Here is a 26442-nt window from a genome sequence, read left to right on the forward strand (position 1 = left end):
GCTTGGGTGTCAGATGGACTGTGCAAAATCACCGCGTGGAGGGAGATAGAGGAAATGATGAGGGAGAGAGGAGAAAAAGAGAAAGGGCACATGGGTTTGTGATTTGTGTATGAGAGGGAGACTGTGAAGGGTACAGTATCACTTCTACTTTGGTCTAATTCTGGCTTCATGCCTGAAACCTAATATCTGACCTTATTCCTGGGACGAAATGACACCTCCAGTGTATTTTATGCGTGTGTATACAGTATGTTTCTGTGTCTGCCACACTTGACATTTGATGCTCTTCTGCAAAAAACTTGTGTTTTCAAAATGTCAACTTTCCAGGGACCAACAAAATCAAGTTTGTTTGAAGGGGATCTGGCAGGATTCGGTTTCGCAAAGCTCGAAGTTTGTAGGATATGACCCGAAATGAGTCGGAGTTGCAAGGATTTCACATGACAGCAGTGATGAACGAAGGGAATGCGTAAAGGGAATTGTTTAATAGATGAGATAATGGGAAATAGTAGATTATGACGAACCAAGAGATGTTATTGCCCGGGGTTATGATACTGTGCTGGACTGAAGAGGTTGTAGTTGAACATGAAGTTTCTCTCCTCTCCTCTCCTCTCCTCTCCTCTCCTCTCCTCTCCTCTCCTCTCCTCTCCTCTCCTCTCCTCTCCTCTCTGCCACGTTGTTTGACTGTGTTGTTATAATTATGGCTCCACTTTAAACGGCAGAGCCACAGAGGTGTATTGTGCATGTGGTTTAACTGCTTTGAGGGCAGTAATCCTGATGTTAGGTGTTGGCGTGTCCCACCATGTCCCCCGGCAGCAGGACGTTTCGTCAGTATGGCAATTGGCTGAGACAGTCAGCGCCTTCGTGCTGGACTATTTCTGCTGTTTTGCAGCTCTTTAAAGCAAGTATCTGTCTTGTAGAAAAACATGGACAGACAGAGAGAGAGAGAGAGATTCTTGGCACTCTTCTTTCTAGGTTTTAGAGGCATCTGCTTTTGTTTAGAGTGAAGTGTTTCAAAGCTCGGAGTAATGAAGTTATTTTAATTGAATCTGTCATGGGGTTCCTGTGTAGTGGTGGTTGTGGTGGGGGTATGTGGGCGTGTGCGGGGGGTAAATTAATTAGCAGTCGCTGAATGGTTAGAGTTAAGTGGGAGCAATTCTACTGTAAAAAAGAAATAATTACTTAATTCCCTGCAACTCGGGGTTGTTTACAAACAGTGTGATTTTGTCTGTAGACTAATATTGATCCACCGTTCCATTCTAATTAAACATAGCCTGTCAAGCACAATTCTGTGTGTCACGTAACCCAAACAGTGTTGCTACCCGGAGAAGTGATCCCGAAATCATTACTTCTTCTGTGCGTTCGGTGTCATGTTGGTGCTTTTTCTTTTCCTCTAAGGAGCAGCTGTTCCTTATAATATTTACTCAGGTATTACTTTTCTCTTAGATTCCTGCAGCTGGTGATTGAGTGTTGGTTTATCTGAAGGCATGAGGATCACTCACTGCCTGTTTAACTTGCTTTTATGAGGTAACTACAGAGTCACTGCCAGTGCTGAAACACTGTTTTGTTCTGTTTGCTGCTCAACATTAATCCTTAATGATTTGTCGTCTCTGATAAGATGATGATGTGTCCCAGATACTTAATGATAAACCCAGAGGACAACATCTGGCCAGTGTGTAGCAATAATATTTCTTCCATGAACACTGAAGTAGACATGGTGGAGCCTGTAGCATGTATTCAGGCTCAGTCCTTAGCGCCGCAGCCCGGGTTCGGTTCCAGCCCTGGCCCTTTGCTGCATGTCGTCCCATCTCTCTCTCCCCTGCCTTTCCTGTCTTTCTCCAGCTGTTTCCACCTAAATAAAGCAGGAATGCCAAAAAAGAGATAAATCTTTAAGAAATATGATGTTTTTCAGAATGCTGAGAGTAATTGCTCACAGTGAATCTCCTGTGCTCCACTAGTGACTGCAGATTGTCTTGTTCATGCAGGTCGTTTCTTCATGAGTGTTGGTTAGAGGTCAGTGACCACAGCAGGAAAAACTGCTTCCACTTCCACTGCTTCATTTCAAACACAAAATAGAGAACATGTATATATTTTATGAATGAATAAATAAGACTGCATTATTACACGTTATGACATTATTAAGTGACACGCAGAGATGATGTTGATACAGCGACAGCGGTGTGTGACCTCAGCTCATCAGCTGTATCAGTGGAGAGAGATTACACTTGATCCCCCGGTCTAGACTGCAGTATGCTAACTATGGGCACACACACACACACACACACACACACACACACACACACACACACACACACATAGAGTATAGACAGACATGCAGCTTAACCATTGTATCTGCATTATACCCAATGCTTCCAGCGCATCTCTGTAACTGGGACAATGTAACTGTCCGCTGGACTCCCGCAGTGGTAAAAACCCCCATTAGCCCCCAGAAAAGCACACAGACAGACACACACACATGCGCGGACACACAAATACACAGAACTATCCCCCCACTCTACACTTTGATTGTTTTTGAAGTTAATCCGTTATTTCTGCAAGCCACTTTCACTCTCCTCCTCCTCCTCCTCCTCCTCCAGCTGCCCCCCTCCCCCCTCCGCTACTCGACTCTGTAGCCTCATTCCCTGCTGACCTGACCAGCATGTGGCAGCCATCATGCCAGCCAGCAGCCGGCCCCTCTGTCCTTTAGCGTTCCTGCAGCCCGACTGTATCTGGAACATTGCTGTTGACCTCCAACCTCGCAACATGGCACCTCTCTGCCATCCAGTCCCATACACTGTTAACCAAATTTCTGTTAGTGCAAACACATTCTCAGCCATTCAGCACCTCATGATATGTTTGGACACCAGATTTCTGTACAGTACAAGAAAAATGCACCATTGCTCTGCTTTCAGTCCCTTCAGGCCATAATATGACGGTACAGTAGAATATAAGGCTAACTGTTTTTGTTAACACTGCGTTTCACTGGATTTACCACCTTGACTCTCTGCCCCTGTGCTCAAATGTTTCCTGCTGCAGGAACAGGCCGATCACCTTAGTTTACGGTAAATGAAGGACTCGTGTGACAGAGTCCATCTAAGTAAGTAAAAATAAAGGTTGTTATCATTGTACATTATCCAGCTGAAATCTGATTTTACCAGGGCTTTAGTATCGTTGATTTCTTTTAATCAAAATTAGCAATAAACCTAAAAATAATGCTAAATTCACACATTTTTTTGAAGAAAAGGCAGATAATATTCAGCCATAGTGATATAAAGAAGTGAGATCATCACAGAACTCCAGTTATTACATGCAGCAGGAAGAGTTTTCCTAGAAATCCTGCAACAAATAGATCATACATATTAAACTGGCCAGCTTTATTGCACTGATGTCCCCTCTGTGTATCTCGCCTGCGCTTCATCTCTATTCCCGAGAGCAGGTCACAGTTTAATAACAGAAACTGAACTGATACCAGTGGCGATATGTGGCGATATGTCCTTTCTATAGTTCCTCATCTACTTTACGTCTACGCAGTTCAGTCTGCACTTTGAAGTGATTATTTTTACACTAACAAAAAAAACGCCTCGTACAGTCGTGCCTCCTGCAAGTTGGAGCTACTTTCAGTGATGTCTGATGTTGTGCACTTTTTACATTTCCTTGAATTGAAAGGGAGAGCTTGTTTGGTTTGGGTCCAGTCAATCAGTCGCAGCAGGTTAACCAGCAATCAGCTTGTCCATCAGATCCCCAGGAGGGCAGCTGTAGTTTTGCATTAGCTTTACCCAGCACCCGCTCTCTGTCGAGTCACTATGAAGCTAGCTGTAGAAGATATGGCCTTGCTAATGCCTGTGTGTGTGTGTGTGTGTGTGTGTGTGTGTGTGTGTGTGTGTGTGTGTGTGTGTGTGTGTTTGTATGTGTGTGTGTGTTTGTCTGTCCAAGCCAAAAAGGGAGCCCAAGCCAATTGGTATGTTTTAGTATTGAAATATTCACCATGTAATCCCCTCTTCTCCACTCCTCCTATCTCCCTCTCCCTCTCACCCTCCTCCCCAAAGCTTTTCACCACAAATCCTCTTTTGGCGTGCCTGCCTGTCACACCCTCAGGCTCATAGTGTGAAGGGCAGCTGTGCATGTGTGTGTGTGTGTGCGTGTGTGCTTAAACTGCCTTGTTCCAGAGTCCATATCTTTTTGGCAGTAATGAGGAGCAAGCCTGCATGTGTGTGTGTGTGTGTGTGTGTGTGTGTGTGTGTGTGTGTGTGTGTGTCTTTGTATGTGTCAGCCATGTACTGAATGCATTTTTCATGTGTGTATGACTGTGTGTGTGGTGCCCCAGACCATCCTATGAATTTGCTCTTCATTCACATGTCTCTGTTCTCAGATCTTCTTTGGGTTGTAATGTCTGGATTATGCCAAGCATCAAATCTTACATTTTAGTTTGTGGCTTATGGTGAACATGTTAAACCATTCTAGTTTGGGCATCGGCTGAAGAGAAGGATTAGTTTAAGCCGGTGTAATCGATCATCGCTTCTTTAGATTAACTACTTTATACAAGTTGGTTTGACACTTGCAACCTCTCTTTGATTTGGTGAGAGTTCCTTGGACTCATTACTTATAATGAGTTCTCCTTGCACCTAAACAACAAAACATGGTCTGAACTGATCATCTGATCTGGTGCTCCCATTAGCAGGACAACAAATCATATGAATTACCAGCGTCTCTGTGGTGAAGGTTTGGTTACTTTTAAGGCAAAGATTGGGGTCATGGTTTAAAGAAACCAGCATTTCTACAACTGCTTGTGGTCAAAGTCAAAATCACATCCTTTTATGCCCCAACCATCCACCTCAATCTCCTCCCTAACTGCTTTTGTGGCGTTATGATAACATCCTCCTACTCCTGACCTCACTTCTGATAGAAAACTTGCACTCTCAAGAGGTTTAGTCAAAGACACTAGAGTCAAGGAATTGACCATGTCCAGGTAAATTTGGCGGAAAAGACTCTGGTCACTGAGGGAGATTCGGGCCTTGACCACAAAATTCTGTCCACACAGCCTTTGTTTAACAAAAGGTCTCTTTCATTGACCTAAAACACTCTTTTTGTGTGAACAGCTCCAAACAGAGGAAAATGTTTGTTTAGCAAAATGTCCATATACATGTGGACAACGCCTAAGTCTTAAATCAATCACCAGTAAACATAAGGAGGAGGTTCAGGTGGAGGAACTGGCATTAGTGCATCAGCAGAGTCCGGGAGTCAAGTGTCGTGGTCACAATGGCTGCACCTCAATATGATTGGACATTACTCATCAGCTGATTGCCACGCAGCTGTGAATGAGCCAGTGATTGTGAGGCATGAACGAAACAGCTGATGCCAATCAGCTAATACAGGCAAGACTTCAGTGCTCTGCCTGAACCCCTCTGATGTGTTTTACTTAATTATCAGTGCTGCTGATGTCTAGAGAGGACAGTTTCCTTCGGAGCATCTACCTCTGGGTTTTTTCCTGGATAGCGTTCATGCTAGCATGGTAGAAGAATGTGATTGTGATGTCAAGGTTAGTCAGGAACATCACAAGTTCTCCTTACCTTGATTGTATATGTTAGATGTTTGAGGCCCTCTTCGCTTTAAAATCTAACCATCTGAAGGCTTTTATTACCTTCACTTGAAGGCTTATCATGAAGCAGCTATAGAAAGTATTGAGTTAGCTTTAACAGCATACTAAAGAGTCCGCTGCTGTCTTATTCTTCAGCAGTTCTTTGTCCCTCTGATGCATTGTGCTCTGGCTCTCTTTTAATCTTCATCTTGGCCCAGAAGGTCAAACACAGAGAGTTAAGTGGTCCTTCAGCTGCAGGTCACTATTGCTGCTTACTCTAAAAGGTAGAAAGAGTGCTTTGATTCCTAAAGAGATAAAATGTGGCTTAACAGACATGTTTACATGTGGTTCATATAAAATAATGTTGACTTACATGCTAGGATAGTTGTTCACGGTCAAAGCTCAGCTCTAAACGAGAGCCGTTGTTAGACCTATGAGCGATGAGGTGATGGCATTAATGAAAGAGGTAGAAATGATATAATTTAAATAAATACGGCCAGGCTGGCGTGTAGAAATGTGTCTTCAGGCACTTACGGTTCAGCAAACTCAAGCGCATAATGCGCTCACCATTCAAACAAGTGGAAATGCAAAAAACGAAATGGTCTCTTGCATATCATGACTTGTAGCTGCAGGCCAGGATCACAGAGGTTTCCAGCTCAGTGCTTCGTGTAACCATGTGGTCGCTCTCTTCTGCGTGATAAAGGAAAGCATTAAAATAGAATAACATAAGAGCATAAACCTATATGGTATTTAAGCAGAGGAGAGAGAGGAAGAGGTGATTATTCTGAAGAATACCTGCCTGCAGGTCAGAGCTGAAAATGCCCTTCAACTCAGTGTTATAATTATCTTCCTCTCTCTCAACATTTAAGAAGTAGAGCTTAAAGTAATTGCTTTGGTGAATATTTACATCTTGCTTTTTCATCTTTCCCTACAATCACAGTCTATGCTCTCCTTAATTCTCCTTCGCTCTGCTTGCTGAATCGGATTCTTCATTATTTGATTTGGAAGATTAGTTTGAATTTGGGGATTATGAGAGCTGCGTAAAACATGACAAACGATAACAACTGTGGCCTCACGGGGATGCTAACAATGGAGGGCTGATTGCTCCTGGACTTGAATGGAGGTGTGAATGCTGAAAAGCGCAGACGCTCCCTTAAATGAAGAGAAATGATGTACAGATGATCACAGATTGCGACAGAGCTCTTGAACTTAAAGGTGTAATTTCCCATTGAACTTTGGCTTATTGCGTCGCCCATTAGCACGCTTTATGTATTGCAGCCACTTAGCTCACCACTGATAGAGAAGAAGAAGATTATTCACCTTCTCCTCTCCTCTTCTTCTTCTTCTTCTTCTTCTTCTTCTTCCCTCCTTTTTTCTTACTCTCTTGCTTCTGACTCTTCTCTTACTGCTGCATTCATTCACAAATTCTAATGGTGAGTTTTAAGATGAATGAAGTCAAGTGTCTGTTAGTTTTACAAGCAAACCTTCAGAACTGACGCGGAGGGCTGAGCAGTGTGTGTGTGTGTGTGTGTGTGTATGTGTGTGTGTGTGTGTGTATGTGTGCATGTGTGTGTGTGAATCAGTCCTCTGAAGTCTCTCCACTAGTCTCTCGTTGAAGAAATCACACATGCCTGTGGATCCACACACACACACACACACACACACACACACACACACACACACACACACACACACACACACACACACACCGTGCTCACATATGCTGGGAATGACACAGCTGAGAGGGAGTGCGGCATACTGAAGGGATTTGGAGCAGGAGGTTGCCAATTGTTTGCCCTCCTCATCTTTGACCTCACCTGACCTCGGAGAAGGCGGAGGCTGTCGGATCACCGGCGGCTTTAAAGGTTCAGTTCTCCCAAATGAAACAGCACGGGGAGTTGTGCTCTCGTGCTTTTAATGCAAAGCCTTTGATACAAAAAGCAGGGACCTCTGGTTTAAAATGATAAATAATGAATGCAACCGGGAAGCGTAGTGAGTGTGTCGATTTAGGTATCATTAAAGGATAATATTGATCTACTTCCATCTGAATCTTATTGTGATAATATTATGAAGTGTTTTGACTCATGTAATTCAAAGCAGTGCAGCACAGTTCAGTGCTTCAAAGTTTGATCATGTCATATATCTCAATACCAGAAAATAGACTTTTACCACACTGCCCTGCCCTTCACTTAAGTCTTATTTTCTGATTACTCATTTATTTATGTAGGCTGAATATTCAGTGCAGAGTCTGTTTTCCCAGTGAAAGTGTATCTTCTCTAGGTTTCCCAGCTTTCCATGCCAGTGATGCTCTCTGTTATCCTTTCTAATAAATCCCACTGGGTGGAGTGTGTTTGAGTTACAGAAGGCCCTGGACCTCTGCGGAGTATTTAATGCATCATTTTCCTTGAAGAAAAGTACCAGGGGCTGTTTGAGTGTCTCTGGGTGATTTGAGCTGCTGAGAGTGGCACTACACACACATCGTACATACTACATGTGTAGGCATACATGTATGCCTACACATGTATGCATGCATGGGTCCATAGATCGGAGCTAGAAGTAATACTTTTTTTTTCTTTTTTAGATTAATTTAAGAATATATTCAGTTAATTTGCATTTGTTTCTGTTAAATATCTTGAATGATTTTCAAAAGTCTTTTTCTGTCAGTTGAGTTCACTGGTTGTTTCAGCTCTGGTGCGGATGCACGAGTTAAACACGAGGGTTCACCCACAGAGATGGAGAAGATAGAGTGCCGTTTTGCTGAAGGTGCTGATAACATTTCTTAGTTATTAAAGACGCAGATTGGGGTGTTAATGTGGATCCAGATACAGATACTGATTGGAGATGAAACAGATTTAATTGACTGAAATTTGATAGCTTTGTTGGATGTAATTCAATTCAAATTAGATTGCACTTCTGCTAATTAGATAGAATTCATGCGGTGTGGACACTCCGATCGTGTGCTGGAACACATATAACTCATGCATACACATAATCACTGGGTTTTAGTAAAAGCAATTAGAGAGGCAGAGAGGTGGAGAGAAGACTGGGTCGATTGAACAGTAGATATCAGTTATTATTATGTTTCCGGTATGTAATAAGTAAGCAGTACAAGTGTCCGGATATAAGAGAGTAATGGACAAGACACAGGCGAAGAACGTCCTCCAGCAAGGCAATCATTTTCTGTATCAGGACATCTGAAATTACTTTATCGTTGTTGGTGAAATGGCTTTCAGTATGTGCTATCTGGATTTCTATCTATCTATATTGTGTGAGTTACAGTTTTCACATAAACTAAATTACAGCTTATTTAAATGAGACTCAGGGCTGGTTTGCATCTTGTGTTCACACGTGAAGTCTTGGAAGAAATCCCAACAGCTATGCTGGCAATTACAAAGCCGCGAGTGACATCATACTTGTTTGGGAGAGGAGTGGGAGGTGGTGGGTGGTGAGAGGGGGAGGGGAGTGCAAAACATGTAAGCAGAGAAAGAGAAGGAGAGTGAATGTGCGGCACTTTGTAACAGGCTATCACAGGCTAATTTCCCATGAGCATCTCTTAGAGGAACGTGTCTAGCGTGTCTCCTGGGAGTGTTTACACTCACACCTTCACACGCACACACCTTCCCACTCACACACACTTCCAGACATTGAAAGCGGTCCTTTTCTGTTTCCCATTTTGTCTGTTGCTTGAAAGCAGTTGCAAGGGCAACGCTGCTCTCAAAAGGCGTGCACGTACACGCGTCAGTGACAAGAGTGTGTGTCGGCGCGCGTGTGTGTTTGCAGTTTATTGCAAAGTCCCAGCTAGCAGTAAAAGCTCCATCTGCATCACCATGACAACAGCCCGGTAACAACAGGGAGACAACACCCATCTCAACCCTCCCAACCCCCATCAGCTGTGTGTGCGCAAGAGAGTGTGTGTGTGCATGCATGATTACTTGCATATTTGATAGTGTGCATTTGAGCGAAATTCCAGTGTATGTGTGTGTGTGTGTGTGTGTGTGTAAGAGAGAGAGAGACAGAGAGAGCGTCCATTAGGGAGCATCCCAGCAGGTACTGTCTGTGTCCCTGAATGATGGACATGGCCCTAATAGGTCTGCCTATATGCCTCAGTGGGGAGTGGTCACACAAACACAAACACACACACACACACATGCATACATACACACGCACCTGTACACACCCACACACACACACAGTAACAGACACACACACACACGCTCCATTGCTGCCTATGTATGAATGGAATTGATACCTCAGCAGCACTCTCCCACTGTCTGCCTCAGCCAGCCAATTGTTCAGCTCGTTGCTGAACCTCCAGGAAGAGATGACATCATTGCTGGCCAATGGCATCACAGCTCCAGGGTGTGCTTCTTTCTGCCACTCTGCATGATTGGGAGTGACGAGGGAGGTTGTGTGTGTGTACATGGGCTGGTAATAGGGAGATAAAACTGATTGATATGCCTCCGCGGTCTACGTAGAGGATCAAACTATTCCTCATTTCCATCTCATCAAGTACCATCACCACTCTCTTTTCTTCCATCGCTTCCTCCCTGCTCTCTGTTTTCTCCCGTCTTCCTCCCTCTCGAACTTTTTGGCTCTTCCTCTTTCATCTGTCTTGTCTCTTTGCTGTTTACATCACACCTCTCTTTATTTCTGCCCTCTACAGTTTCATCTTCAACTGCATCATCATCATCTGCACGTGCTGCGTTTGTGCGTCCAAGTTCCAAGGCCAGTCAATAGGTCATTGTTTGCACTGTGACTAGGCAAAATTTATGTGCGTGCACGTGTGTGTGCGCGTGTGTGTACTGACACAGCAGGGAGTAGGATGTCACCGTGACCCATCTACAGATACATTTGTTTATGATACACTTCCCTGCTGTGACCTTCCATCTGAAATGAGTGTTTGCATCATGTGTCCCCTGTCTTGCCACTGTTTGTATCTGTTCAGGAAAAATGATTGTTGAGATGCATAAGCTATACATGAAAAATGTATGTGAAGTGGCTGTAAGATATTATGTTAATCTTATATGCAATTAATGGAAATGTATGTTCTCCCCGCTTCCAGTCTTTGTTCTAAGCTAAGATAACTGTCTCTTACCACCAGCTTCATTTTGAACACGCAGGTACGACTGACACAGTACATATGTCACTTCATCTCGCTCTAAGACAGCGAACAGTTTTCCCACCTTTGGTAAGGGCAGAGAGAGTTCTGGTTACAAGGCGATGAATCCTGATTTTAGCCCATTTTAAGATTAAAGTCGAGCCTAATCCCTTAATGTATACAATTGAATTGAATTTGTGTATAATGGTAAAAACAGAAATCATCAAAGCGGTGGGTGTGTTTGTCTGGGGGTGTCAGTGTTTGTATTTATATTCTGCTATTTGGCTGTTTCAGCCAGCAAAGCTGATTAATCCTCTGCTGTCAGTCATTGATTAATTAATTAGATGCTGTGTCACCATATGCGTGTGTGTCCATGGTAACTAGGCTGCAGCCTAGGCCACAGCCTTTTTGAAGTTAGATTAACAGTAAAACAGTGATATTGAATGTATGTTATGGATAAGTGTGGCACATATAAAAGGAATAGGTGTCCATAATGTTATGTTTTTACTGTAATGTAGAATTAAAGCAAGTCACAATCTGCTCAAGAAGAGGGCATGTACACGTCTTTGTGTCAGAGCATTCCTCTTCATATCACAAGTCAATGAGAGATACAGATTTCTATTTCCAATTTGAATCAACCAAGGCCCTCTCCTCCCTCCTCCCCAACCCCCACCTCTCTGCTGCCTGTCCTTCAACTGCTGCTTCCTCCCTTTTTGTCCCTTTCCTGTTTAAGTGCACTGGAGAAATGCATTGTGGGTTTGTGGCTTTTCTTTCACGCCTGCCATTGTCAAGATGGATTGCACTAGTATGGATGGTAATGCTTGCGGTTAAATGGTTAAAAATGAGAAATGAATGTGTGCATGTGCATCAGTGTGTACATCTGATTGGTAGAAATGTATGTTTGAATTCATTCTGCACCTAGACGTGTGTCTGTGTGCCTTTTTGTGTGTGTGTTAACAGAGGAAGGTTAGTATTGATGAGCCCTTAGACCTTCCATCCATCAGTGTGATGACCTTTTACCCCCAAAAGCCTGCAAATTAGCCATTAATGGTTCAGCCCAGAGGATGGAGGAGAGGATGACAGCAAGTGGCACCGCCCTCAGGGGGTAATTGTGTGTCTGTGTGTGCGACTGAGTGGCGACCAGGCTGGGCAAAGGTGTTTGTCATTGTGAGTGGATGCTGATTTAACCTAGCACGATTGACATATTTGTCATGATGAGGTCTGTTTTTAAAATAATCCTTTTCCCACTTGGCTGACATTCATGATTCTCCCAACCCTCCGCCCCCACCCATCACAAGCTCCTCTCTGAGCTGCCAGGAGGAAAGGTTAGACTTGTATTTCCGACTGAGCGAATAAACTGCCCGGAGCATTTTTCAGCTGTCCCAGCTGGTCCTGGTTGTCATAGACACTAACAGCTCCTGTTTCAATTAAAGACAGAGAAATTGTACAAAAACCAGAGAGGTCCGGTCGATTTTGTACCTGACCTCGGTGTAATAGCACCAACCAATTTAATGATGAAAGACTGAGATGGCGTCTGATAAATAAGACGTTAAGACATCACTAAAGGCAAATATACCTTTGTGAAAATGACTAGTCAAATGAGAGAAAGCGACACATTTCCTGCAGTGTAAAACATAGAAACCTTTTACCTGACAGAAGCCTATAGAGTCGCTTTAATGCTGACACCTTAAATGCTTAATTTAGCATACAGCATTTTTATCTCCTTCTCCTCCTAATGCATCACTCTCAAACTCTGTCTGTTTCGCTGGTGAAACAAGCTGATGCTCCCGCTGTTGTTTTACATCAACATACACACACACACACACGCTCAAACGACTACACACCCATGCTGACAGACCGGCTGAGTGGATCGGTGAGGGAAAGTGCACAGAGAGGGGAATGATATGATATGTGGTTGAGAGGCAGGTTGGAGCAGAGAGGGAGAGATGAACTGGCAGCTGAGAGATAGAAGGAGCAGCTGAGATGATTGACTGAGAGGAGGGGGGATAGAGGAGAATTTTGAGTGGAGGAATAAAGGAATGGAGGATGAGAAAGATGAAAGGTAATGGATAATAAAGTACATGTTGAGAGAGAAAGAGTAAGAGATGGGAAGGATATATCAGCCGTGATGCTGGTTAGAAAGGGGAATGAGACAATTAGTCTTGCCTCCACTCATTCCCAGATCTACCTGGTAAACAGGTACAGAATGAGCAGATGTATGATAAACACAAAGGAGAAGAGTTCAAGGGGAGGATAAAAGGAGAAACGTTCAAATAAAGAGCACACAGAAGAGCAGAGAAAGTCTGCAGCGTCGGCCGAAAGCAGGTTAGGTGGAGAACGGTGGAGAAAAGTGGTGGAAAATAAAGCAGCGAAGTAAAGGAAAGCCATATGATGAGTCAGACGTGTGTATACATTTGAGTGGTCTATAAATTGCACCACAGTGAGGGAGAAGTATGAGAGGCGCAGGAAATCAGGCGGAAATGCAGTGAGTGAACAGCAAAGCCTCGATTCTCTTTGATTACTCTGAGCTTTGGCCAGCCAGGAAAAGATGGACAGGAATGGTTCAGCTGTGCCGGTCCGGGCTAATGAACATCTTGAGAGAGGACTGTTTTAAACCGTGTCTGCGTGATCCTGGATATAAGAGTGTCAGGAATTTATTCTACGTCAGTGTGCAGTAGTGATACAGCGTGCACACAGGGGGGGCTACAACAGGTCTCCAGTTCAGGTGTTTGGTCACATGATGAGCAAACAGCTCACACGGTCAGCAGCCTTTTTTTTTTAACTAAAGCACAATGACAGCACCCTACCAGGTGCTGATGCGAAGTCAGAAACACTGAGTGCTCAACACCAGTTAATGTCCACTCAGTACCCCTCATGTTGGCTCGTACCGAGGGCAGAGGTGTGTGTGTCTGCACCAGAGTTTGAATTTCCCTGTGTGGTTCAGTTTCTGGCTGCTATGTGGCTTTGTGAGGGCATTAAAAACTGTTGGCAAAATATGGCAAATAAATTAATTAACAGCCTATTTTAAAGGTATTGTGGAGTTTTGGATGACTAGTAGTGCTGCTGAGCAGTGTTTTAAGAGTGGATCCCTGTTTTGTTAGTAACTGAAGACAGCTGATACAGTAAATTCACAGTATTCCACAATGATTGGTGGCATGAAATATAATAATGCAGCAAAAAGTGGCAAGAAGAATAAGCATGCTATAAGCAAATATGGATATTATGACCTGACTTAACATGAATTCTTCTTGATGTCACTTCTACATCACTGCAGCAAGCTGAGCCATTGTTTGCCCTGTGAGTGTATTATTCTGTACATTTCTGCTTACATGTGATGCTTTTGATTAGCTCTTGGCATTTGCATTCTTTATGTCAGACATGTGCCCCATGTTACTCAACACAGAAAGTGATGTACACAGCAAAACATAATACCACAGCAATTAGCCACTTGTTCCTATTGCATAGATTGTATCATAGATTGAACATTCATCCAAGTCAGACTGTTGTTAAATCCTTTATTGTTCTTCATGTAAGGTCCTTTGATGAGTGATGCTACAGTGAACAAGCCTGAGAGCATGACTACTAAATGTTGTGCTTGTCTCAAATCCTCTCAGCCATGTTGGCAGAAACCCAGGTCACCGCACACTGTAATGTGTGTAAATTTAAAGCATGAGTCACTGTAAGAAAATAGCAAAAAGCTTGCGTGATTGAGTGGGCTGCTGGGGTATTTGTTTACTCTGGTGTGGCTCTGTGACTTTGTTGTCAGCTATTGTTGTGGTTGTACGATCAGATATTAATTCACTTGGGTTTCATTTGAGTTCAGAGCTTGGCAGCACGTTGTTGGCAGTGAAGTTGATCTCAGGGGTTCAGCGGAATTTCTTCTTCATTCACAGCTCTGTGGATCTTTTCTTAAAAGGAAGGCTGAATCCGTGTTTTTCTGGTCTCGTGGTCTTCGCTCAGGGGTGAGCCACTCGACCAAAAGCAACTGAAATATAGAAAGCAACCACAGACAAAGATCACACACACACGCACAAATAATCATACACACAATGGGGTACCATGATAACTGCTCCCAACCAGCCATGTTTTCCTCTTCAGTACACTCCACTGCACATGACAGAGCAAAGCACACATGGGGCACATTAACCTCTCTCTGTCACACACGCACACTCACACACACCCTTACATTTTTTCCCTCAGGGAAACACCAGCTGGGGCATGCAGAGTATGGGGTTACCATGGCAACAGCATCTATAGGTGTGGCACTGCTGAGTCGACAGTCAGGGAGCGGGGTGTGAATGTGCGCGCTTGCGTGTGCCTGGTTTTATGCGTGGTAGTTTTATGTGTGGCATCTTGTGGGAGACATCTGTCCGTCCCTTCACCACTGCAGCGCTGAGCCTTCGCATGTGACGAACAGACAGATAACAGCTCTGCAGTCAAACACGGCGGTGCCAGACTTTCCTTGTCTCACACATTTCTGCACAATAGTTGTGCAGATTATGAGCAAATAGAAAGAGCGACATTTGTTTTGTTCTTACAGTTTTCCAGTGTTTTTAAAAGCTGTTGGCACAGTATGTGAATATTTTTATGAGTGAAATCAACAGAGAAACATTGCTGAAATCCTGGCATTGCATCGCTGCTTCCTACATCGTATGCTTTTGTTTCCATGTCCAGTGAAAACCATGTATGTCCAAATTTTGAGATGAACTGAACGTTTAAATGTTCGTTCACGGTCACAAAGCAGCATATAGAAAGTGGAATTTTTTGGAGATACGTAGTTTTCATAGGATAGCAACATAATGCTACATTGTAACATTTAAATGTAAAGTAAGCTGCTCTCAACTTTTCATCAGCCCTGTCATTTTTCTTTATTAATATAACCTGACTTTTGCATTTTTCAAGCAAAACAATGCAGTCTTTTGGCTTTTTCAATGAAAAAGTAAATGAAATAATTGTTCCTTTCCAATAGATGCAATGACTAAATAAGCAACACAAGTAAAATCTTCTTTACATACTATTGATCTCACTGTCATCAGATTCTTATTGACTGTTGGTGAGTCCTGATTGGTGCTCGGACGTACGCGACATCACCTTATTGTGGGTGTGAGTCATTGGTGTTAATTCCATATGTGTATCCAATAACAGCAATGCAATGCGTGTGGCTGCGTTGCTGTGTCATTAGCAGGAGTGTTAGACTAATTTGAATTGAATTAAGTTCATGCAAGCCATCTAATTTCAGCCAGAGAATCGTCTAATTGAATGTGTGTAATCTCTAATCAGCATCTGCATCGCACTCGAGGAGACATCGACACTCCAGTCTGTTCCTTTAATAACCAAACACGTTATCAGCACCTTAAGCAAAATAGATCTCTGTCATCTCTGCTTTTACCTGTGTCTACACTTGCGTCTAACAGCGTGTGTATACTTTTGTGAGTATATCTGTGTGCATTCCTATGCAGTGTTTGTTTACATGCTATTTTTGTGTTTCTGTTTGTTGCCTTTGTTTATTTGTGGGGAAAAGGGGGTTTGTGTCTTTGCAGATGCATTGGAGAAATGGATGTTTACTCCCCTTACTCCTCTGAGGTGTGTGTGTGCGTGTGTGTGCGTGTGTGTGTGCGTGTGTGTGTGTGTGTGTGTGTGAGAGAGAGAGAGAGAGGCAGAGACTGTGTGTAGCCTATAGGCCTGTTTAACAGAGAAACAATGGGTCAGGAGGCGAGGGAGAGACGTGCAGTCAGGAGTCGTACTGAACAGTCAAACATCATTAAAATCTTCTCTGCTCCTCTGTGTGTGTGTGTGTGTGTGTGTGTGCATAAGCGTGCATAAGTGTGTTTCTCGGTCTGTTCACGTTCATGGGGATAAAAAGTTTCTTTTGCATGCCTGTGATATCTAGGTTACTTTTTTTCTGTGTTCTCTCATCGTCGCCGACAGCGCTGTCATATGCAAACACTCAGTACACAAGTTTGTTTTTTTTTTAAGACAAAAAAAAAAAGAGCCAGAAAAGATACAGTTCAATTCACAGGAGTGACGACATTGTGGATACATTCACCACGCTCGCACATGCAGTGCAGACGCATCCAGAGATTCAGCGCAGCGGATCGTCAGCACACGCTCAGCGATGGTCTTCTCATCGTAGTGCTGATAGGTGTTGCTCACCGGGTTGATTAGAGAGAGGAAGAAAGAAATGGAGAGAGGGAAAAACAAAAGGCAGGAAAATGAAGTGCTTCATAGAGGAAGAGACATTAGAATATGAATGGCCAAGTCACATAGAGAAAGATGTGTTCGGTCCATTGAGACCTGCATTAATATATTAACTGACAGTTAGCTTTTTTACAGCGTGTGTTTTATTGGACACACTGTGAGGTAGAAGCTTCACAACTGTGTTAAATAAAGCATCACAAATTCACACACAGTTCTACTACAGCGCTGAAACCAGAGGTGGGGGCTTTAAAGGTTATTACCCAAACTGATTCTGCGGAGCTGCTTCTTCGTTCGACCTGGTTTGACTTAATGTGCTGAGATGGACCAGAAGCTGTGGCTCACACGGCGCCACGGTGCCAAGGATGATGCTAACAGGCATTTGGCTGCATCCACTTTTGTTTTTACTTCCACCCACACCCTGTTCAAAATCCCATTTAAGCTCCTGCCACCGTAATGCAGACGAGAGGGGAGAGGAGTTGATAAAAATGTTGATATGCTCATCAAGGTCACTTTCAATTGTCACAGCAATTAAGCTTTACGAGGAGAAGAGAATGAGCAGAGGACTTTCTTTTCCCCAGGGCGGTGTCTCTCAGGCTGCATAGAAGCTACTGCCCTTTCTTCTGATTGGTGGGGGTTGTACCTACAACCCTAGAGGAGGACTAACGGCGCCACTCAGGACCTGATAAAATACCTCAAACCTGGGAAGTTGTGGGGAAAGTGAGAAAAACAAAGCTGATGGAGAAAACAAGAATGTACAGTAGCAGGAGAGTGCAGTTATGAGAAGACAGAGAGGAGCCGTGCGGTGCAGAGCGGCACTGTGCTTCCTGCAGTCTCTGTGGGAGTGTAGCTGTATGTCATATCCTGTCCACCAGCTGTCACTCAAACCAGGGGGTCTCTTCTCTGACACCATACTGACTGACAGCTCACACCACTGCTCTATATATCTGTGTGTGTGTGTATATTTTTTTCGTAGTGTGACATATATTGGCATCCAGCTGCCTCAAGGGGTGAATGCCCTGTGTGTGTTTGAGTGTGTATGCGTTTGTCAGAGACACTCATTCCTAACGACAGTAGAAGGTCACTGTTATCAGTCTCATTTTCTCTTTCTGTCTCTCCACCAGTCGTCACTCTCTCCCTGTCTGGAGAGCTGGTTCTCTGATACTGTCTGATCTTATGAGACATCACCACTGTTATTTTTATCTTCTTTACACCCGGTGTATCCCATCAGATCCCATGCACGTACTGGCTTAAGGAACAGAGTGAAATCAATACCGCAAAATATGAATACGTTTTTTATGTCACCCATGGTTCACTGTTCTTACTTAAAGTCGGAGCTTTGACTCTCGTCCCAAACAGGTTTGCGGCCCAACAGGTTTCAAACAGTTCAGGATTGTGTGGTGTAAAGTCTCTGCAGGAAGGCAGACAGGCCCAATCAATGAAAGAAGCCTAATTACTGACAGCATTTTGCACTTTGTAGCAGCAGGGTTATTCAAGCAAGCACAGGTGTCAGGAAACAACGTTTGATAAATGCCATGTGTGTCAGCTGATTACTCAGCTGCATCAATTAGGCTGGTGTGAGGGAGACTCTCAACGGACCACTGTGACCTGCAAGGTGAGGGTTAGGTGACGAGGACAGCTGCGCTAGCATTACAGACTACTGCTGGGAAGCTAATCTGTTAGCATGTGAGCTGTCATTGCACTGTTATCTAATATCATAGACAGTAGAATAAGTGAATGTTGCTGAAAAGTGAAGCCAGTGCAAAAGTGCCTTCAACCTGCATTCTTTCTAATGGCCAGCAGGGGGCGCAGATTCTCAACAAACCACACTGGCTGAGCGTTTGATGGTGTTTTACGAGCTGTTATTTAATAAATGTTGCAATGGACACATTTCATTAGGAATTAATAATTGAAAAGGATGTTTATTTATCTTTTTATTCCAGTGGCGTTGAGCTGTGTCCTCTTCATTATCTGATATAGACTGAACAGGGTTAGAGGATGTCTTTAGCAGGGCAACTCGTTCATTGAAGAAGTTCAGGCTCAGTTCTGTGAAATACAGAAATCATAAATTAACTGTAGTTTGAAGGGACCATTAACTGTTTTCAAAATGTGGTTAAATAGAGGTTACATTTGTATAAATATTCATTAAGGAGATAATGTCATAGTTTGTGAAAACCAAACGGAGGTGAAGGCAATGCTGCTGAAAACTAGCCTAGTTATGACCTCTGTGGGTTGATATCTGACTCCTTCATGTGATGTGTGTGTGTGTGTGTGTGTGTGTGTGTGTGTGTGTGTGTGTGTGTGTGTGTGTGTGTGTGTGTGTGTGTGTGTGTGTGTGTGAGTGAGTGGGTGAGTGAGTGAGAGGTGAATTGTAAACCCTTTGTCTGCTTAAGTAAAAAAAATGCTTTGCAAGTGCAGTCAGTTTACCATAAGAATGGCTCTTACTCCATCAAAAAATCCCAGGGAATTAAATCAGGGTTCAGGCTTGTTAAGCTGCAGAGGCTCAGGCTCAAGTTGAGTTCAGGCTGAACACAAGTTGGTTCAAAAAGGTCAGGTGAGCAGAACTTCTTCTACTGCAGGTGTAACAAGATAAGGACATAAATTCCCTTTTTCTTCCACATTTTGCTTTGAGACTAAAACTTTTCTTTGATATACCATTCAACCTGCAAACCACTCCCTAATATATACTGTATTTCTTGCTTACAGTCATACTCTCAGGAACAAGAATATGATTTGTTTGGCAGCGTTTAAAATGTGCAAAGTGTTAAACCAGCTATTGAGCTTATTGCATCCAGCAAAAGCAGTTTCATTAGCTTTGATTCAATGCCATTCTCACCTTGCTGAGAAAAAATAAAGAGTAAATATATATAGTCTAATGTTACCAGCACTCCCTCTCGCGCTCATATCATCTTACATGTGTGTTAAAGACTATCATACCCGTGTGAACCAGTGTGGATATAACAGTGGAAATCTGTGCTGGAGGGCACAGAGGGATTATAACAGTCTGCAGAGGGGTGATATTGCCACGTATATACACACAACGCCTGTAATGTGCTTCTGTGTGTGTAATAGGAGATAGGAGCATACAGGGGTCATTATACAGTAATCCTGGTCTGTATCTCCCCAAAAGAGAGAAGATACAGAGTTGAAGGGTGGCAGAGAGAGGAGAAGAAAGAGAAGAGGATAAGGGATAGAAAGGTTCTTCAAGACCTGGACCCCCCCTGGATCCACCCCCCCAGCCCCCCATTCCTCCCCCCACTGCCACCACCACTTGGGGCGTTGCCATGACAGCGGGGTTAGAGGCTAGCCCGTGAGCTGAAAAAGAAAGAAGATGCATTCTGACGCGAGCTTAGATCCAAGTGCTGCAGCCTGTTTAGAATGCGTTCCTCTCCTTTGTTGATGCTTTTGTGTGTGTGTGTGTGTGTGTGTGTGTGTGTGAGAGAATGTGTTTTGCATCCACGCTGGTAAATGCCAGAGACTTAATTTTCCTCCCTGCAGGTTTTTATACTTGTCAGCAATTACAGTATCTTCCATTTCATTTCTCATTCATGCCTCTGCTCTTGGAGTTGTTTGTTTTTGCTTTGCATCCCTTTAAATTGCTCAGGGTACTTGGCTTTGTGCTCCCTCCACAAGAATTAGCAAACAAACTAGTTCAGCCGCAAACAACAACATGCTGACTTGTGCCAGAATTACCACTCTATTCCACTGCACTGAGCATTAGAAATACCTGCGGCTCTGTATTTGAACAGAAACCGCGCTTCCACGTGAAATGATGTGTTGGTTTCAGATGGAAAGTGTAACTTTCAGCTGAATCTTGCAGTCATCAAAACATGATCATTATCTGTATTTAGAACTGCAAACCCTGCATGCATGCACAGAAGATACAGAAAACAGCAAATATGCAAACTGGATGAAGTAATCAACCTAAAAAATAGCCACTTCAGTGCGGTTCAGACAGCAGAACAAAACCAAGACCCACAGTAACACACACACACACACACACACACACACACACACACACACACACACACACACACACACACACACACACACACACACAACCTGCTAAAAAAAGGGGTGTGTGTGTGTGTTTGCATAATATATGTATAAATATGTGCATACATTTAGATTTCCCCGCATTATCATCCCTTTCATTTATTTTCCTTTTAGGTGGTCATTTTTTCTGATGTTGAGTGATATCAATGCCAGTTTTCACTCGCTGAGGGTGTGGTGATGTCATCAGACGAAACCGCCTAATTGGCTCGCTGTGAGGAAAAGAGCCTTAAGTGCATGTTGGTGTAAATTAGGTGATGGATCACACTGTGTTGCTATCTAGAACTCACATTCACACATCCGTACACACCCCTAACCCCTACAACGTCTTCCCTGACTCACCCCCATCCATTTCAAACTGTACCGTATACCCACCAGTATGGTGGATGTATCTTCGCCTGTCTTTGTATTAACAGTGCTCTTATGTTTGGTAACCCGGTGTTACTTTCTCTCCAACTCAGACCAAAAATAGAGCCCCATCCATTAATAGTGCCTCCCATGTAGAGCACACAACACACACATATGCACACACGCCTACATGGATGAGTGCACATCCTGCATATGCACCCACACACACACACACACACACCAATCACTTTCCTCTCTTCCCCCCCTGGGGAAACAAAGTCCTGCATCAGCTGCTAAATTGCCTAAACTCTCTCATCTGCTAATGGGCTACCTGTCTTCCTGCGCGTCTGCCTCTCTGTCTACATTAATGAGGCTCTGCTGTCTGTCCGTCTGTCTGCCTTCCTCTGTGTCTTCCTGAATGTCTGATGTCTCGTCTTTATGTATGCTGCCTGTGTTGTCTGTCTGTCTAGGACCGTTTCTGCCGCCTGCCTCTTGGTTCATAAATCTGTTGGTCTCTGTGTTTTGATCTGACATCCTTTGCTTCTCTGTCTGGCTGTTGCGTTGATGAATCCTCTCTCGTGCTTATGCTCTCGATGTGCATATCATTCAAAGGAAATATCATACACTTGTATGCTGCTAGACAATAAAGTAAATAAGGGAGCATGCTTTTATTTGTATTTCAATATTTTCTTTGTATGTACATGTGTATGTATATGGAAACTAGTTGTAGAGCAGAACCAATAAGAGTAGAAAAAGCAGCAGTAGTAGCTATAGTAGTAGCTTGTAGTTTTAGTAGTGTTAATAAAAGGAGTAGCATTTGTAACAAAATTACCATGATAGTAGAGCAGTTGCAGTAGTCATAGCAGCTGAGGTCATTTAAGTCATAACTAACAGCTAACAGGTATTAGTGGTAAAAGTACTATTAAAAAAGTAGGCTATATATTGTAGTGGTAGTCGAAGTAGAACAGCTAATGGAAGTACTTTTAGTAGTGGTAACTGATGCTGTACTGCTAACATTAATCTAAGATGAAGTATGAGTAGAAATTGGTCTTATTCATCAGAATAACCATTTGTATTAGTGGCAGTAGTAGTAGTAGTAGTACACAGTAAGTGGAGTTCCTACCACTGTGGTTGATGAAAGGTGGAAGACCATACTCTTCTTCACGCCCTGACAGGCGAACAAACGCAATGATATGTTGCTATGGTAACCAAGGACTCAGCATCATGGGGTGATACGAGTGGCACGCAGCCAGTGATTGTAGTTCCTTTACAAATGTCGTGTCTTTGTAGATGTTTTGTACTCATTCGCCTTTTGTCGTCAGTCACACATATTTCTCCTGAATAGAATTTCCTCTTCTTTATTCTCACCTCTTTACCTCGACTCTGTTTCGTGTCCCCTCCTTTGAGAGAAGAGCGTGTCTTCCGTCACAGCGCACAGTGTGCAGTTGAGTTGAAGTAAGGGACGCCAGCGAAACACGCGTTCAGTACGTACAAATAGCCCCAAAGAGGAATTTCTCTGGGATATTAACATGGGAAGGATGCAGATTGATGACTGCTAGTAAGGCATGGGCTGATGGGAAGATATTCTTGACAATTTGACAAAAGCTGATGTCTTCTGTGTCTTTGTCTCTTGGTCAAATCCCGTTTTCTCCACCACTCCTTTATTGCCTGTCAATTTTTCCTCCCTGTTTCAACGTGCCCCCTCCGATGTCAGCCTATTTCCTGAACCGTATCATAAATAGAGCCCCACTGACATTTCAATTTGCCCCATAACCCTTCATATATTCACACACACATACACACATATACACACCAAGTTCATTGTTGAGCATCAGTTCAGTGGCAGGCCTCTCCTGGGTTTCCACAGAGACAAGGAAAAGCAATAACTGCACACTTGACCCCTCTGCTCTTTTCTGGCCTCTTCTCCCCTTCACACACACGCGCACATACACACTCACACACCTCAAATCTAATCTGAGAGAGTGAGCCTCCACAGCGATATTCCTCCATCTTCCCCTGAGGATTGGAGAGGAGAGGCAGAGGAGAAGGGGAGAGGAGGAAGCTAATAATTTCATCTCGCAGTGACCTGGAGACGATAAGATCGATTGTTTGGCTCTTGTAGTCTCCTCATATCACACACACACAGACACACACTCATGCAGACAGGTGGAAACACACTCCATACACACACACACACACACACACACACACACACACACACACGCACGCGCACACACATATACAGATCATCACTGCTTTCCTTGCTACCTCGCGCTGCCTCTGCCTCTCTGTCTGTTGGTCGCACATGTTCAGCAAAAGTCGAGCAACTTACTGAAACTTGATTGCGAGGGATGATGAGAGGAACTGTGGGCAAGCGGCAAAAGAGGAGGAAAACACTGGGACAGAGGTAGAGAGGAGGGAGAGAGAGATTGAAGGAAAATATTAGGAGGAATGACAGGCTAGCCTTAGCGACAAGGCTGTTTACTGTTTATTTTGGTCTCCAGTCTCATTTCTCTTCATACTGGCAGACTGGAGATGATTTCCTTCCGCTGTTTATTCCTGTGTGTATTTCTCTTGTGTGTAGTTATGTGTGTAAGAGTTCTTGTGTGTCCTCTATTTGCCCCGTCTGAGATGGTCTATCTGAACTCAATCTTTCCGCAATCATGGGCCGTTATGGTGCCTTCACGTATCGCTGAGGTCCCAGTGTGGGATTCCCTATTTTTCTTTCCACGCCTACACACATAGTTCCTGAATAGAGTTTATGCAGAGTGCCTGATGAGTCGTGCATGTTCTGTAGAGAAATGCGAGCTAAATCAAGCCCTTCAAACATTTCTATGAATTGTGCGCTGTTTTCTCTCTGAGTTTGATTGCCGATGCAAACGCAGACTCGACTTACGCTCCTTATCATAAGCTCAGACACACACAGCTGAAGAGTGGATGTCAGTAAGCATGAGAACAGTCAGCGGCATTTATTTTGATGTTTTACAACTCAGATTTCCCCTGTTTGCCCTTCTTTGCGCAAACAGGAACAAAGCTTTGAAACCTGAAACATGATCCGTTTGTCGGTGTGTGGAGTGTATGAATGTGTGTGTGTGTGTGTGTGTGTGAGTGTGTGTGTGTATGGATTTGGCATTATTGCAATCCATCCTGAGTGACCATACTCAAAAGCTAAAGCTAGGGCTCCACAGTACATGAGAACAATAAGAGCTTACACATGATGATTTCTGCCTCTTAGTAATCAGGTCAGGGTCGATTGGATTGTTTTTTGTGTGTGTGTGTGTGTGTGTGTGTGTGTGTGTGTGTGTGTGTGTGTGTGTGTGTGTGTGTGTGTGTGTGCGTGTGTGTGCGACTGCGTGAGTGCATGCATGCTCATGTGGAAGGCGGCACGCGGTGTTGCTTCCCTGCAGCTTTGCCTTCTGTAACACAGGTGTGTGTTTTTGTGCATGCCTGTGTGTATTTGTGTAAAACGACGCTCTGCTGTAGCTATGCACCATACACTCATATTACATTATTATACTATTACATGATTTGTTTATGCCATAAACTGTGGTATTATGTAGTTCCAAATATATTTATGTACTCAAATCCCTCCTGAAAATGAAAACCTAATCTCTGTGGGATTTACCAGAATAAATAAAAGTTATATATAGACTGCATCTAATCTACGGTCCATTTCTGTGCGTATACGCTGTGCGAGCTGCATGTGATGAGTCCCTTGTGTAAACTCAATTCCACTGATGTCTTGTTTTCCTCTCGTGTTTGTTCCGTGCAGTTCTCCAAGGAGAAGTACCTGCTGGAGTCTCCTCCTGAGAAACTTCGTAAGGAGCTGGAGGAGGAGCTGAAACTGAGCGCCGCTGACATCAGGAGCCATGGCTGGTACCATGGACACATACCCAGAGAGGTAAACACACACAGTGTGAAGTGCACTGTACAATCTGTGTACATGCACAGGAGCGTGCATTCAATTAGTCCCGAATGGATCTTTGAGAACAGACGGGCACACGATCCAAGGCAGTAAACCGCTGTGATAAGACGCTGCCTGTACAGTATGTGCACAGCATGTCCCAGCACATACACACAAACATATACACAGACGCACATGCAAGCAGGTAGTCCTTTGGAGACACGTATGAGAGAGCTGAAACAATTAGTGGATTAATTGATTAGTCAGTCTAGACAAGATAAATTGTAAATTGAATGAGTGTTTTGGAAAGAACAAGCGTTGGACCCTGCGCAGCTGTGACGGGCGTTTTCTGACATTTTTTAAGGTTGATTGATAATTAAAGTTAGTTAGCAGCATTGCAGCCCTAGTTTTATGTTGATTTAATTAAATAAATTAAAGTTTAATGTGTTTCAGCTAACACGCAGAACTTACAGGTATATAGCACCAAAACTTATTACAAGTGATCAGTTTTCAAAGCTTCAGTTATCAAGAAATCCAATAAGATCTGAATAAAAAGCTTAAAAGTTAAACCTCACGTCACAGCCTGTCAGCCCCTGTGGCAGTGAAATAAATTATGAATTAATAAAAAAATAATTTATGAAAATGATGTATTGCTGCTGTGGTTTGTATTTCAATCCCGCACGTTTCATGATACGTTTTTAAAAGCTAGAATTAAATGAGATAAAAGCACAAACATAATAGTATTTCTGTGTGGGTTGATGTGGTTGTCAACCAATAGTATTAGTTGAGCGATTGCTTGGCCAAAGTCTCTTGGCTTTGAAAGCACAGTTTAAATGCTTTACACACAGAATGACACTGATTACTGAATCCCATCATCTGTCACAGCTCAGTAGAAATTGCTTTAGCGTTCAGAAGGAGGGGAAACTCTGCCAAACAGACAGCTGCGTGTGTTGCTGATGTACGCAATTGCATTTCACAGCTGGTGACTAAGACACAGATACACAGAGACACACAGCAACAGACCTGCACACACACGCACACACACACACATACACGCACACACGCACGCACACACACACACACTGCATGCACATGTGGAGGGTCCTCATTCATAAACACGTCCTGTGTCTCTTGATCAACCTCTGTTCTCTGTCACACACACATAAACACAGACACAGATTCAAATCAGCCATCTGTGAGTCTTTCCTCTTTTAATTTACATAAAATATTCATGTATTCATGGATTTGCCCCTGTGTAAACTTGGGGAAACCCTG

The 26442-nt window shown here is 43.5% G+C and overlaps 1 protein-coding gene across 4 annotated transcripts in view; it reads left to right on the forward strand.

Moving 5' to 3' along the window:
• Positions 1-26442, forward strand: part of sh2d3ca (SH2 domain containing 3Ca) — a 52518-nt gene that overhangs the window by 15028 nt on the left and 11048 nt on the right. For all 4 annotated transcript variants that reach the window (XM_070988367.1, XM_070988368.1, XM_070988371.1 and 1 more), the window contains one exon: positions 25036-25164. In XM_070988367.1, the coding sequence (XP_070844468.1) occupies positions 25036-25164 (129 nt within the window). The remainder of the gene's footprint in view (positions 1-25035; positions 25165-26442) is intronic.

This window comes from Chaetodon trifascialis, chromosome 20 (assembly GCF_039877785.1).
Source record: "Chaetodon trifascialis isolate fChaTrf1 chromosome 20, fChaTrf1.hap1, whole genome shotgun sequence".
Classification (NCBI taxonomy): Eukaryota; Metazoa; Chordata; class Actinopteri; order Chaetodontiformes; family Chaetodontidae; genus Chaetodon; species Chaetodon trifascialis.